Genomic DNA, 15,695 nt, shown 5'->3' on the forward strand with positions numbered 1-15,695 from the left:
TGGTGCGCGCCTGTAGTCCTAGCTACTTGGGATGCTGAGATGGGAGGATGGCTTGAGCCCAGGAGGCAGAGGTTGCAATGGGCCAAGATTGTGCCACTGCACTCCAACCTGGGCGATACAGCCAGATCTTGTCTAAAAAAAGAAAAGAAAAGAAAATTTCATGGACGCAAACCATGCAGCCTCTTGCTGGTTATGAAATACACAGTAGAACTAGTGTAAGTCTAGTGGCTTCGTATTTTAAACTATTGGCAACTGCCTCATTTCTCACTTTTTCTTCATATTTTTCATCCTTTTCTCCCCCAAGGTATTAGAGAGGGAAAAGTTTCCAGAAACCATGCCGGTTTCCTTCCTTTGGTGTTCTATACTTGGAATCCTTAGTCTTCTGTGGTCAATAGAGTCATGTGCAAAAACTTGACTAGTTTAAGGGGAATTATTAGGAAATAAATGGTTTTGCTGTCTTTTGGTCATTAGCTTGGCCCATGTTTAAGCATTCAGTAACAACTGTGAAGAGCCTGCTACGAATAAAGTTGTGGTGCTCTGAAGAAAAATAAAGCTGTTAAAGGGAATAGAAAGTGATGAAGGCAGGGGCTGTTAGACAGGCTGGTCAGTGTCTGAGGAAGTAGCCCTGCACTGAGGCCTGAAAAGTAAAGAAGTAAGCCATGGGAAGTTGGGGAAGAGCATTCCAGACAGAGGCTTGATGTGTTGAACCATCTTTTCCAAGCTCTTCCTCTGTTATCCTCTCCTCAGTCACTATGTCCCCTTTCTATCCCAGACCATAATTCCACCATTTATCTTAAGGCTGAGCCCAGGGCCTATATTATTATGCAGGTTGTTTACTGCACACATCTAGGGGCACTGTTTACATTTGTTATCTTTGTAGGTTTGAGTATTTCTTATGAGTTTTCCAGCAGATGGCAGTAACACGCATGAGGACAGGGTGACTTTTTCTAATTTGCACAAAGGTCTTTTTTGAGACGGAGTCTCAGTCTTTCACCCAGGCTGGAATGCAAAGGTGCAATCTTGGCTCACTGCAACCTCCACCTCCCAGGTTCAAGCGATTCTCCTGCCTCAACCTTCCGAGTAGCTGGGAGTACAGGCACACGCCACCATGCCTGGCTAATTTTTGTATTTTTAGTAGAGACAAGGTTTCACCATGTTGGCCAGGCTGGTTTCGAACTCCTAACCGCAAGTGATCCACCCACCTTGGCCTTCCAAAGTGCTGGGATTACAGGAGTGACCCACCGCACCCGGCCTAAAGGTGTAGACACTTCTGATTTGCATCTAGGCACGTGTCGTCTTTATCCCTTTTCCTTCTCCGATACATCAAGGTCCTTTTCTCTCTGGGTCCCAGCCTTATTCTGTAAGTTTTCTCTTCCTGTCTTTCAAATATTTTGAATGTATAGAAGAATTACAATTGTGCTACAAGGAACTCCCGTATAATCTTCACTCTAGTTCACCAGTTGTTAACATTTGGCCACATATGCGTTATCACCCCCTCCCTCTCAGTATAGATAGATGTTTTTTTCCTGAACCATTTGAGAGCTGATTGCAAACGTTCTGCCTCTTTACCCCTACTTTGGAGTGTGTTTCCATTGAACAAAACATCTTTGTTTGTTTTACGTAACCAGCGAAAGTTATTGTTAAGGAAATTTTGCTTTTTGTTTTTTGTTTTTTGTTTTTTTTGAGACGGAGTCTCGCTCTGTTGCCCAGGCTAGAGTGCAGTGGCACGATCTTGGCTCACTGCAAGCTCTGCCTCCCGGGTCCACACCAGTCTCCTGCCTCAGCCTCCCGAGTAGCTGGGACTACGGGCACCCACCACTATGCCCGGCTAATGTTTTGTATTTTTAGTAGAGACGGGGTTTCACCATGTTAGCCAGGATGATCTCGATGTCCTGACCTCGTGATCTGCCTGCCTCGGCCTCCCAAAGTGCTGGGATTACTACAGGCATGAGCCACCGCGCCTGGCTGTTAAGGAAATTTAACAGTAATTTAGGAAATTAGACATTGATAACAGTACTTTTGTCAATTACATAGTCAACATTTAAATTTTGTCAGTTGTACCAATGATGTCTTTATAGCTGTGTTTACCCCTTTTCCAGAGTCCAGTCTAGGATCACACTTTGTGCCTTATCCTGTCTCCTTACTGTCCTTTAATCTGAGAATTAAGATTAAAAGAAGTAAGTTCCTCAGCCTTTCTCTTTCACACCACTGACATTTTTGAAGACTACACGCCAGTTGTTTTGTAGAATATTTCTCAATCTGGGTTGGTCTGGTGTTTTCTGATTAGATGGAGGTTACATGTTTTGGGCGAGAATACCATAGAAGTGATGTTGTGTCTTTCTCAGTGCATGCACTATGTCTGGAGGCATATGGTATCTGTTTGTTCTACTACTGATGACGTTGGCCCTCTCAGCCTTCTGTGTTGAAACTGTTCTTGTAGTTATATGAACTCTAGCATGTGTATACTTGAACTCTGACTATAGGAATTCTCCTACTTATAGGAATTCACTCTTAAGTAGGCAGCATTCTATTAAGTTCTTCTGTTCAATCTCTTAGTTCATCAAGTGAGCCTGAGTTGCTTCCCAATTCTTTCTCTCCTTTGCAGCATCACTATCTGGGACTCTCGGGTTCCCATCAGGAGTTGTAATACCTTCTCTTTCTCCTAGTAAGTTGCATCCCTTAGCCAGACTCTTTGAACCAGTGATTACTTCTTATATACAATCAGCATATTTTTAGTGTTTTACTGATTTCAAGTTAAGGTTCTTTGGCTCTAGGAACGTTAGTCTTCAAATAAATGGTTTCAGAAGAGAGCTGTATAGCTCTCTGAAATGTGGGGAAGAACTAGGTACCCTCAAGACAACTTGAATCACACCCAGGTTCATTTTATCGCAAATCAGTCTTTTCATCTAACCTTATTTGAATGATGGTTAAAGTATTTACTGCATGTCATTTACAGTGTCTTAGCCTTCTTTATTCCTTAAACTCTAGGAAGTAGATTTCATTTTCTTCATTTTTCAGATGAGGAAATGGAGGCTTGGAAAGGTTAAAGTAATATAGTGAGAAATTACCAGGACTCAAACTCATGTCTCTCCAACTCCAAAGCCCTTGCTCTTTTTTGAGAGCAGAGAGTGGCTGGGAGGAACGTCCTCTAGCTATTCATGGTGAAATTAGCCTTCATAGACAGAAATGCAAAAGGTAATGGTGGCCACGTGCAGAGGCTTATGCCTGTAATCCCAACACTTTGGGATGCCGAGGCGGGCAGATCACTAGAGGTCAGGAGTTCGAGACCAGCCTGGCCAATACGGTGAAACCCTGACTCTGTCTCAAAAAAAAAAAAAAGTAATGTCACTGCTAGATTGGAGGTGATTGCCGGCAGCTGCCACTCAGAGAGTTGGAGGTGTCTTTAAACCAGGACCATCCTGGGCAACTGGATCTTACAGTTGGGGACTTCCAAACTGGGAAAATCGAAATACTTCTACTTAAACTCACTTCCTGACATAATTATTAATAGTGCCCCACTCACTTTTTTTTTTTTTAAACAGTCTCATTCTGTCACCTAGGCTGGAGTGCAGTGGCACGATGTTGGCTCACTGCAACCTCCGCCTCCCAGGTTCAAGTGATTTCTTGTGCCTCAGCCTCCCGAGTAGCTGAGATTACAAGCGTGCACCACCATGCCCAGGTATTTTTTGTATTTTTAGTAGAGACAGGGGTCTCACCATGTTGGCCAGTCTGGTCTTGAGCTCCTGGCCTCAAGTGATCCAACTGCCTCGGCCTCCCAAAGTGCAGGAATTACAGGTGTGAGCCCCTGCACACTGCCAGCCCCACTTACTTTTTTTTTTTTTTTTTTTTTTTTTTTTTGAGACGGAGTTTCGCTCCATCACCCAGGCTGGAATGCAATGGCACGATCTTGGCTTACTGCAGCCTCCGCTTCCCGGGTTCAAGCGATTCTCCTACCTCAGCCTCCTGAGTAGCTGGGACTACAGGCGCGTACCACCATGCCCAGCTAATTTTTGTATTTTAGTAGAGACTGGCTTTTCGCCATGTTGGCCAGGTTGGTCTCGAACTCCTGACCTCAGGTGATCCGCCCGCCTTGGCCTCCCAAAGTGCTAGGATTACAGGCGTGAGCCACCATGCCCGGCCCCCACTCACTTTTTTTAAGAGTACTGCGGCTTGGCCAGGCATGGTGGCTCATGCCTGTAATCACAGCACTGTGGGAGGCCACAGCAGGAGGATTGCTTGAAATCAGGAGTTCGAGACTAGCCTGGCAACATATTGAGAACCTGTCTCTACAAAAAAGATAAAAAGTACCTGGACATGGTGGCACATACCTGTAGTCCTAGCTACTCAGAGGCTGAGGTAGGAGGTTTGCTTGAACCCAGGAGTTAAAGGCTGCAGTGAGTAATGATAGTGCCACTGCTCTCCAGCCTGGGTGACAGAGTGAGATGCTGTCTCAAAAAAGGGAGGAGGAGATATTGTGGCTTGGATAATTATATGGTCCCCTATACATAATCCTTCCTGAATTCTTTTCAGATTAACATCGAGACTGGTGTTTCTTTGTAACTAGCACTAATAGTGCTTGGTCTATTTTTATTTGCCACTTTCTTTGCCCCTGCCCCAATTTATACACTGGGGCAAAATTAGCTTTGGTTTTATAGTCTGTTCACCCAACTCATTTATAAGCCTGGTTTGCATAATTTAGTTAACAGCAAGATTTTGCCACACCTGCTTTATCATCCTTTCTGCCAAAATATTTAAGGTAAATGGCACTTTACCCTGGTGTATTTCCATAGCTGAAGTAAGCTCTTAAATTTTTATAATCCTATCCTGAAACCTAATCAGTGTAGCAGAAGAACCTTTTGCCTCATCAGTTATCACCCCTGACATAATTTGATTTTCATTTATAAGATTCTCTTAGAACCAGGTACAGTGGCACACACCTATAGTCCAGCTACTCAGGAGGTGAAGGCAGGAGGATCACTTGAGCCCAGAGTTCCAGGCCAGCCTGGGCAACATAGTGAGACCCCATCTCTTTAAAAAAACAAAACCAGATTATCTTAAAGTGGGACATACCTGTATTTGTGTGCTAATGTGAGGCTTCACAGGTATGCAAGACATAGTAGCTATGGATGTTTCTTATAACTTATATTCCCTTTTCTTTTGTCAGTGCACGATCTGATTTTCTGGAGAGATGTGAAGAAGACTGGGTTTGTCTTTGGCACCACGCTGATCATGCTGCTTTCCCTGGCAGCTTTCAGTGTCATCAGTGTGGTTTCTTACCTCATCCTGGCTCTTCTGTCTGTCACCATCAGCTTCAGGATCTACAAGTCCGTCATCCAAGCTGTACAGAAGTCAGAAGAAGGCCATCCATTCAAGTGAGTTGAAGTCTTAAAAGCAACATTCTACATTTTAGTTGGAGGGTTAGGTCTAAATCTCAGACCTGACTAAAAATCAAGAATTATGGGGTCTAATGCTGCTGATTTGTGGCATGAAGCATCCCCTAGAGACCTTGAAATCACCTTAAGAAGTGGCCAAGTTAGAAGCCAAGAACTTTTTGACAAATTAGAGGCTCATACTTGAAGTTCAAAGAGGGAGTCCTTGAAGGGAGTCCTTCAAAGAAGACTGTAGACTCTAAATTCTTTTCTTTTCTTTTTTTTTTTTTTTTGAGACGGATATTGCTCTTGCTGCCCAGGCTGGAGTACAGTGGCGCAATCTCAGCTTACCGCAACCTCTGCCTCCCAGTGCAAGCTATTCTCCTGCCTCAGCCTCCTGAGTAGCTGGGATTACAGGCATGCGCCACTATGCCCCAGCTAATTTTGTATTTTTACTAGATACGGGGTTTCTCCATGTTGGTCAGGCTGGTCTTGAACTTCTGAGCTCAGGTGATCTGCCCACCTCAGCCTCCCAAAGTGCTGGGATTACAGGCATGAGCCACCGCACCCGGCGACTCTAAATTCTTGAGCAGGGCAGGGAAAGCAGAGCACCTAGAGCAGCGCTCGGTTAGATGGGGTTCCAAGTGCATGTTTAATCCCACACATAGGTAAGACTTGACATGACTTTCAAATCTTGTTGAGTCTGTGCTGTTGGTAATATCAGAACTCAGTGTTTTTCTTCTTGGTTTATTACTGATTTCCTCCTTATCTCTTACTAGTTTTCGTAACACTGGAGGTCTTAATGAAGTCAGTAGATCTTCTGACTACATTTCTAGTATACAATTTCTAGCTTTTTTGATTGTGCTGTAACTTTAACAAATGTTTTCTTCACACTTTCCTCTTGAAAATCTTACCCCATAAACAATGTTGACTTTAACATGAGCAAATGACAGTTTTTTGAAAGCTCTTTTTTCATAGAGGAGACCCTGCTGTGACCTCTCAGGACTACAACAGAACAGGTTTCTGGCCGCACCTGTGCTCCTTGTATTTTCTCTTAGTGGAAATAGAAGGAATAACTTACAACTATATGTGGCATTAAAAATTTTATTGCAGTTCAGGCGCGGTAACTTAACGCCTGTAGTCCCAGAACTTTGGGAAGCTGAGGCAGGCAGATCGCTTGAGGTCAGGAGTTCAAGACTAGCCTGGCCAACATGGTGAAACCTAATCTTTACTAAAAATATGAAAATTAGCTGGGTGAGGTGGCAGGTGCCTGTAATCCCAGCTATTCAGGACGCTGAGGCAGGAGAATATCTTGAACCCGGGAGATGGAGTTTGCAGTGAGCCGAGATTGTGCCATTGCACTCCAACCTGGGCAACTGAGCAAAACACCGTCTCAGAAAAAAACTGCTAAAGAAAACCCAGTACTCCGTTTTTATGTGTTCTGGGCTCTTAATTACAAATACAAATGTGGTTTTCCAAAAATTTTTTTTTTTTTAAACAGCAAAATTTTAGCATAAACAAAATATAGTTTTAGAAACTTCAGGATATGTTAAAACTGCTAAAAAAAAAAAAAGTACCTTGTTTTTATGTGTTCTGGGCTCTTATTTATAAGTGGATTCACCTTCATGAATATCCAGTGAGGTAGTAGAACATAGGTCAGTTTTTTACTGTGCATGACTGTCCCATGCTTTGCAGACATCTGGCATATTTGCCTTTGCCCACTAAATGACAGTGTGTCTCCACCCCACCTGATGACAACAAAAAAATGCTCCTACAGGTTCTAAAATGCACCCTGGGAACCAATTTTACATTCTCAGTAACTACTACACTAACAAAATCTTCTTCCATGTCAAATGTATGACTGTTGTTTCTTCTTCTGGAAGAGCCTACCTGGACGTAGACATTACTCTGTCCTCAGAAGCTTTCCATAATTACATGAATGCTGCCATGGTGCACATCAACAGGGCCCTGAAACTCATTATTCGTCTCTTTCTGGTAGAAGATCTGGTTGACTCCTTGAAGGTTAGTTGTTTCTGCAGCTCTTGGTGGTGAAACAGAAAAAGCAGGGACTGGGTTATAATTCGGAGGAAAAACAGTACATAGGATATTATCAGACAAAAATGAATGTATGCTTAGCTCAGTCATTCTATAATGGGATAGGAGTCACTAGAGAAAGGTGTAGCCTTCTGCTGGGGAACAAACATCAGAAGAGAGGTGATATAATTGGCAGCAGTGCAGTTTCAGTCTTTGGACCTCAGAAAACTACAGACTTCACTCACATACCTTCAGATGTATAACACAAGTAGGGAACCTTCATTTGGAAATTATCCATGTCACACATCACTAAATTTATGCAGACTTAATTAGCTGGAGGAGAATGACATCAGTTAATGTGAATTTTGCCTTACGGTTATTCCTGCTTAACTTTTGATATTGGCCTTCACAGCTGGCTGTCTTCATGTGGCTGATGACCTATGTTGGTGCTGTTTTTAACGGAATCACCCTTCTAATTCTTGGTAAGGTGGCAAGGAGAATGTGCCCACGCTCTTTGAAGTACTTTGTAAGAATAAGAGTGAAGAGAATGCCCAGCATGGCCCTACTCATTCTTCATTGCCCAGTCTTGACCCATAGAGACCTGGGAGTAGGCACTGGAGGAACCGGAGTTTGTGGTCACAGGTTTATGAAATGGTCTCAGTTATAAATTAAGAAATATCAGGCCGGGCATGTGGCTCACGCCTGTAATCCCAGCACTTTGGGAGGCCGAGGCGGGTGGATCACGAGGTCAGGAGATCGAGACCATCCTGGCTAGACGGTGAAACCCCGTCTCTACTAAAAATACAAAAAATTAGCCGGGCACGGTGGCGGGCACCTGTAGTCCCAGCTACTCAGGAGGCTGAGTCAGGAGAATGGCGTGAACCCGGGAGGCGGAGCTTGCAGTGAGCAGAGATCGTGCCACTGCACTCCAGCCTGGGCGAGAGAGCAAGACTCCGCCTCAAAAAAAAAGAAATATCAAAACAGCTGGAAGTAAAGGACAGTTGTCTAGATTTGGTTTAAATATGGGGATCTTACTTACAGAAACCATTTTGGTAATTTGGAAATTGTTATTTGTGGTACAAAGAAGGTAGCCTGTACACCTGAAGAGGTTTTTTTTGTTTTGTTTTTTGTTTTGTTTTAACACTACCTTAAATTAGCTGTCTTCATTGGGAGTGCTAACCAGGATTTCTCATTTTGAGGAATACCTGTGTTTTCCTGTATTTTGTGAGGAAAAATGTATATGTTACTCTGAGTCTTAAGATGTGGCTGTCTCTCATATACACTTGCCATGTCCCATGATTCTGTCTTACAGCTGAACTGCTTATTTTCAGTGTCCCGATTGTCTATGAGAAGTACAAGGTAAGCATTTATCTGTTCCAAATCAAATGTGCCAGTTGATGTATGACTAGTTTTAGTTCATTTTTGAGACATTGAATGTTCAGAGCAGTCTTTTTATAACTATTTCTACAGTCTAATTTTGTGAGTCAAGTGCTATAAGAAACTGGTGGTAGTAGTTTCCTCCAAGGAGAGAAACTGGATATTTAGGAGAGAGATGACTAGGAAAGAGAAACTTCCTTTTTTTTTTTTTTATTTTTTTATTATTATACTTTAGGTTTTAGGGTACATGTGCACAGTGTGCAGGTTTGTTACATATGTATCCATGTGCCATATTGTTTTGCTGCACCCATTAACTCGTCATTTAGCATTAGGTATATCTCCTAATGCTGTCCCTCTCCCCTCCCCCTACCCCACAACAGTCCCCGGAGTGTGATGTTCCCCTTCCTGTGTCCATGAGTTCTCATTGTTCAATTCCCACCTATGCGTGAGAACATGCGGTGTTTGGTTTTCTGTCCTTGCGATAGTTTACTGAGAATGATGGTTTCCAGTTTCATCCATGTCCCTACAAAGGACATGAACTCATCATTTTTTATGGCTGCATAGTATTCCATGGTGTATATGTGCCACATTTTCTTAATCCAGTCTAGAGAAACTTCCTTTTTATACTTGTGTGCCTTTTGAGTTTTTAATCATGTGGATATATTTTCTATGCAAAAGGAGTAAGTTGAAAAAATGCTTAGGCCAGGGGTGGTGGCTCGTGCCTGTAATCCCAGCACTTTGAGATGCTGAAGCAGGAGAATCCCTTGAGCCCAGGAGCTCAAGACCAGCCTGGGCAACCTGGCAAAACCTTGTCTCTAAAAAAAATAGCCGGATGCAGTGGCCTGTACCTCTAGTCTAAGATAGGAGAGTCTACTTGAGCCTGGGAGGCAGAGGTTGCAGTGAGCCGAAATCGTGCCATTGCACTCCAGCCTGGGTGATGGGAGTGAAACCTGTCTCAAAAAGGCCAGGAGCAGTCTCACGCCTATAATCCTAACACTTTGGGGGGCCGAGGCAGGCAGATCACTTGAGGTCAGGAGTTCGAGACCAGCCTGGCCAACATGGTAAAACTTCATCTCTACTAAAAATATAAAAATTAGCCCAGTGTGGGGCCGGGCACAGTGGCTCACGCCTGTAATCCCAGCACTTCGGGAGGCTGAGGTGGGCGGTGGATCACAAGGTCAGGAGATCGAGACCATCCTGGCTAACACAGTGAAACCCCATCTCTACTAAAAATATAAAAAAATTAGCCGAGTGTCGTGGTGGGCGCCTGTGGTCCCAGCTGCTCAGGAGGCTGAGGCAGGAGAATTGCTTGAACCTGAGAGGTGGAGGTTGCGGTGGGCCGAGATTGCGCCACTGCACTCCAACCTGGGTGACAGAGCAAGACTCCATCTCAAAAAAAAAAAAAAAAAAAAAAAAAAATGCTTAGATGAATAAAAGTCGGGTGTCTAAAAGGAAACTTTAAACTCTAGATTATTCAGGTAATCCATCGTGTGAAGAGGTGTTTGTATTATTGGATGATGTGTACCAAGTATACTAGATGCTATGAGATTATTCTTTATGGATTAAGTCATCCATCAAGAGACTTTTTGGCTTTTTGGTATTAAGTGAATTAGTGTTACACAAGAGCCATAACATATTTATGATCACAGAAAATAGATCAGACACACAGTTTCTAGTAATTGGAAACTGTTACATACTCCAGTGTCTCTAACGAAAATACCAAGTAAGACTTAACCTCTGCAAAAGATGAGTGATTTTTTAACTTTAACAAAGTGTGGGGTGTTTATGGTGTAATTTGGATTCTAAAACCAGAGGTTTTAAAAATACTTTTAAGGCTGGGTGTGGTGGCTTATGTCTGTAATCCCAGCACTTTGGGAGGCCGAGGCAGGTGGATTGCCTGAGGTCGGGAGTTCAAGACGAGCCTGACCAACATGAAGAAACCCTGTCTCTACTAAAAATACAAAATTAGCCAGGTGTGGTGGCGCATGCCTGTAATCCCAGCTACTTGGGAGGCTGAGGCAGGAGAATTGTTTAAACCCAGGAGGTGGAGGTTTTGGTGAGCTGAGATCACACCATTGCACTCCAGCCTGGACAACAAGAACAAAACTCCATCTCAAAAAAAAAAAAGGCCAGGCACAGTGGCTGATGCCTGTAATCCCAGCACTTTAGGGGGCCGAGGTGGGTGGATCACGAGGTCAGAAGATCGAGACCATCCTGGCTAACACGGTGAAACCCCGTCTCTACTAAAAATACAAAAAATTAGCCGGGCGTGGTGGCGGGCGCCTGTAGTCCCAGCTACTCGGAGAGGCTGAGGCAGGAGAATGGCGTGAACCCGGGAGGCGGAGCTTGTAGTGAGCCGAGATTGCGCCACTGCACTCCAGCCTGGGGGACAGAGCGAGACTCCGTCTCAAAAAAAAAAAAAAAAAAAAAGGTTAAACTAGACAAAAGAGCGGTGCCTTCAGGAAAATTGGTGATCTGTATGTTACCACAACTGAATTTATTTTCCTTCCTTAAAGACCCAGATTGATCACTATGTTGGCATCGCCCGAGATCAGACCAAGTCAATTGTTGAAAAGTAAGTACATTTAGAGACCACATCATCATGAGGTATGCTTCCTTCCCCCCAATTATCTTTAGTCCCTTGTACAAAATGCTGATGCCATGGAAAGTAATTTTCATTTTGATAAAAACCTTGGTTAATAGTTTCATTTTACTAGAAATTATTATAGCTGCTTCTGTAAAAAGGGAAAAAAATCCTTTATATCTTTTTTGGCCCTGCCTTCTGGACCTTTGTATCTTAGATTAAAAATTATCAACAGGCCAGGCATTTTGACTCACACCTGTAATGCCAGTGCTTTGGGAGGCCAAGACGGGAGGATTGCCTGAGCCCAGGAGTTCAAGACCAGCCTGGGCAACATAGCTAGGCCTTGTCTCTACTAAGAATACAAAATTAGCTGTGCGTGGTAGCACATGCCTTTAGTCCTAGCCACTGGAGAGGCTGAGACAAGAGGATCAATGGAAAAAAAAAGATCAGTGGAATTTTTTGGAGACAGGGTCTTGCCCTGTCACCCAGGCTGAAATGCAGCCTCGACCTCCTGGCTCAGGTGATCCTCTCACCTCAGCTTCTCCAGTAGCAAGGACCATAGGCTACTCTGCCTTTTTGAACTGGCTTTTAAATGTTCTTGGTTGCAGGCTGGGCACAGTGGCTCATGCCTGTAATCCCAACACTTTGGGAGGCCAAGGCAGGTGGATCACGAGGTCAGGAGTTCGAGACCAGCCTGGCCAACATAGTGAAACCCCATCTCTACTAAAAATACAAAAATTAGCCAGGTGTGGTGGCATGCAATTGTAGTCCCAGCTACTCAGGAGGCTGAGGAGGGAGAATCGCTTGAACCTGGGAGGCGAGGTTGTAGTGAGCAGAGACCATGCCATTGCACTCCAGCCTGGGTAACAGTGAGACTCCATCTCAAAAAAAACAAAAAGTTATTGGTTGCTTCCCCACCTTCATTTATTTTCACATGTATTCATTTAAGCCAAACATATCCCTCTCAGAAACAAAAGTTCTAGTAAATAAGCAACTTAAGGATCAAAGTTGTCTTTTCTAAGATTGCCAAATCTCTGTTCCCATTTTTTTAAACCAATTAATAATTAAATCAGAAAATAAAATATTGATAAACATCTTTATGACTTCCTATATCAAAGAGTTGTTTTCTTCTTTTTACTTTTTTTCCCCATACCTAGAGGACAATAATATGTTTTTTTTTTTTTCTTTTTTTTTTTTTCTTTTTAGAGACAGGGTCTCACTCTGTCACCCAGGTTGAACTGCAGTGGCACAAACTGAAAGCTCACTGCAGCCTTGACCTCCCTTGCCCCAAGTGATCCTCCCACCCCAACCTCCTGAGTAGCTGACACTACAAGCATGTGCCATGCCCTGGCAAATTTTTTATTTTTTATAGAGATGGGGGTCTCACTATGTTGCCCAGACCAGGCTTAAACGTCTGGCCTCAAGTGATCCTCCTACCTTGGCCTCACAAAGTGCTGAGATTACAGGCATGAGCCCTGCTTTTATTTTGAATTATTCATAGCAAATACTGTAAACCCAACGCTTTGAATTTGTTAACATTTTTTTTTTTTTTTTTTTTTGAGATGGAGTCTCGCTGTCACCCAGGCTGGAGTGCAGTGGTGCGATCTCTGCTCACTGCAGCCTCCACCTCCCGGGTTCAAGCGATTATCCTGGATTCACCTGCCTCAGCCTCCTAAGTAGCCGGGATTACAGGTGCACACCAATGCGCCCGGCTAATTTTTGCATTTTTTAGTAGAGACAGGGTTTCACCATATTGGCCAGGCTGGTCTTCAACTCCTGACCTCATGATCTGCCTGCCTCGGCCTCCCAAAGTGCTGGGATTACACGCGTGAGCCACCGCTCCCAGCCGGGAGAATGCGTTTCACATTGCTTATGCAAGTCCAGGACTGTCCTCTGGCATCACAGTTAAAATAAAAACCTGGAGCAAATGCTAACATTTTCACTTTCTTTCTTTTTCCCCTCCTTTTCTCAATAGGATCCAAGCAAAACTTCCTGGAATCGCCAAAAAAAAGGCAGAATAAGTATATGGAAACCAGAAATGCAACAGTTACTAAAACACCATTTAATAGTTATAACGTCATTACTTGTACTATGAAGGAACATACTCAGTGTCAGCTTGAGCCTGCATTCCAAGCTTTTTTTTTTAATTTGGTGTTTTCTCCCATCCTTTCCCCTTAACCCTCAGTATCAAGCACAAAAATTGATGGACTGAAAAAAGAACTATCTTAGAACTCAGAAGAAGAAAGAATCAAATTCATAGGATAAGTCAATACCTTAATGGTGGTGGAGCCTTTACCTGTAGCTTGAAAGGGGAAAGATTGGAGGTAAAGAGAAAATGAAAGATAGAACACCTCTGGGTCCTTCTATCCAGTTTTCAGCACTGGTCTTACTCAGCTATCCATTATAGTTTTGCCCTTAAGAAGTAATGATTAACTTATGAAAAAATTATTTGGGGACAGGAGAGTGGTATCTTCCTTGGTTTTTTTTTTTTGCAGCCCTCAAATCCTATCTTCCTGCCCCACAATGTGAGCAGCTACTCCTGATATTCCTTTTAATGATTTAACTTTCAACTTGATGAATAACTTACAGGTGGTAGTGATAATTCCTGATTCCAAGAATGCCATCTGATAAAAAAGAATAGAAATGGAAAGTGGGATTGAGAGGGAGTCAGCAGGAATGCTGCGTTGGCCGCCACTCCCTCTGCCACTATCCCCAGGGAAGGAAAGGCTCTGCCATTTGGGAAAGTGGTTTCTATGTTACTGGACACCAGTTCTGAGCGTTAGAGAACTCGTTCCCGAATGTGCTTTCCTCCCTCTCCCCTGCCCACCTCACCTTAAGTTTAATAAATATGGTTGTACTTTTCTTATTATAAAATAAATGTCTGTAACTGCTGTACACTGCTGTAAACTTGTTAGAGAAAAAAATAACCTGCATGTGGGCTCCTCAGTTATTGAGTTATTGTGATCCTATCTCAGTCCGTGGGGGGAACATTCTCAAGAGGTGAAACACAGAAAGCCTTTTTTTCTTGATCTTTCCCCAATTGTTCTTTTCTTAATCTTTTCCCGAGATTCAAATCTCCGATTCCCATTTGGGGGCAAGTTTTTTTCTTCACCTTCAGTATGAAAATTCAGTGAACTCGAAAGAAAGATCATCTGTGGGTTCCTTCAGGTTCTCACTCAGTCATGATCGTTCAGAGGGAATATGCACTGGTGAGTTTAAAGTAAGGGCTATGATATTTGATGGTCCCAAAGTACGGCAGCTGCAAAAAGTAGTGGAAGGAAATTGTCTTTCTACGTGTTTTGGGAAAATTAGTTAGGAATTTGGATGGGTAAAAGGTACCCTTGCCTTACTCCATCTTATTTTCTTAGCCCCCTTTGAGTGTTTTAACTGGTTTCATGTCCTAGTAGGAAGTGCATTCTCCATCCTCATCCTCTGCCCTCCCAGGAAGTCAGTGATTGTCTTTTTGGGCTTCCCCTCCAAAGGACCTTCTGCAGTGGAAGCGCCACATCCAGTTCTTTTCTTTTGTTGCTGCTGTGTTTAGATAATTGAAGAGATCTTTGTGCCACACAGGATTTTTTTTTTTTTTAAGAAAAACCTATAGATGAAAAATTACTAATGAAACTGTGTGTACGTGTCTGTGCGTGCAACATAAAAATACAGTAGCACCTAAGGAGCTTGAATCTTGGTTCCTGTAAAATTGCAAATTGATGTGGTATTAATAAAAAAAAACACAAACAATGACTGTGGCATCATTCTGCTAACTTTATTCTTTATACACAGTTTGGGTAAAAGTAAGAACCAAACACTGCTTCCACTCCCCCTATCCTCACTCCACTTTGGGGACTTTAAAAAGTGACTAACAGTTGGTACTCGTAAGGATTCCCAAGACTGCAGAATTTAGTTGTAGAGCATAACTGTGCGTTTGATCTCTGAAAGAAAATAAGAGACCCTCTAAGAGGTGGTGACCTTAGAAGAATGAGGAGGGGTCAGGGGGTCTTTTACCCCAGTTCAGCCTCACACCAGCCTAGGATATTTTCCCGCCTGCAATGTAAAGCAGCCTGTAAATTACATACAGCCACAATACACTTAAATTGAGTCAATCACCGTGGAAAATGGGAACTAAATACATCATCAGGTCTTCATTGAAAGAACTTGAGTGGTCACCTGTGATTAGCTCTTCTCCTAAACTAAGGCTGCTGTGACCCTTAAGCTGGCTTTTAAAAATGTATTCAACATACCTCTTAGAAAAGTTAGGCTGAAATATTTTTTAAATGACTGATGCAAACAATTTCACAAATACGCATACAAATGTTTGAATAATGTCACTAACA

General features: G+C 43.1%; 1 protein-coding gene across 4 annotated transcripts in view; it reads left to right on the plus strand.

Annotated features, from left to right (window-relative positions):
- RTN3 (reticulon 3) overlaps positions 1 to 15,105 on the plus strand; it is an 83,853-nt gene extending 68,748 nt beyond the window's left edge. For all 4 annotated transcript variants that reach the window (XM_058438836.1, XM_032153161.2, XM_032153163.2 and 1 more), the window contains 6 exons: positions 5,165 to 5,372; positions 7,253 to 7,391; positions 7,816 to 7,885; positions 8,716 to 8,762; positions 11,297 to 11,355; positions 13,340 to 15,105. In XM_058438836.1, the coding sequence (XP_058294819.1) occupies positions 5,165 to 5,372; positions 7,253 to 7,391; positions 7,816 to 7,885; positions 8,716 to 8,762; positions 11,297 to 11,355; positions 13,340 to 13,385 (569 nt within the window). In that variant the 3' untranslated portion in view covers positions 13,386 to 15,105. The remainder of the gene's footprint in view (positions 1 to 5,164; positions 5,373 to 7,252; positions 7,392 to 7,815; positions 7,886 to 8,715; positions 8,763 to 11,296; positions 11,356 to 13,339) is intronic.
- The last annotated feature ends 590 nt before the right edge of the window (positions 15,106 to 15,695 follow it).

This window comes from Hylobates moloch, unplaced genomic scaffold (assembly GCF_009828535.3).
Source record: "Hylobates moloch isolate HMO894 unplaced genomic scaffold, HMol_V3 SCAFFOLD_5, whole genome shotgun sequence".
Lineage (NCBI taxonomy): Eukaryota > Metazoa > Chordata > Mammalia > Primates > Hylobatidae > Hylobates > Hylobates moloch.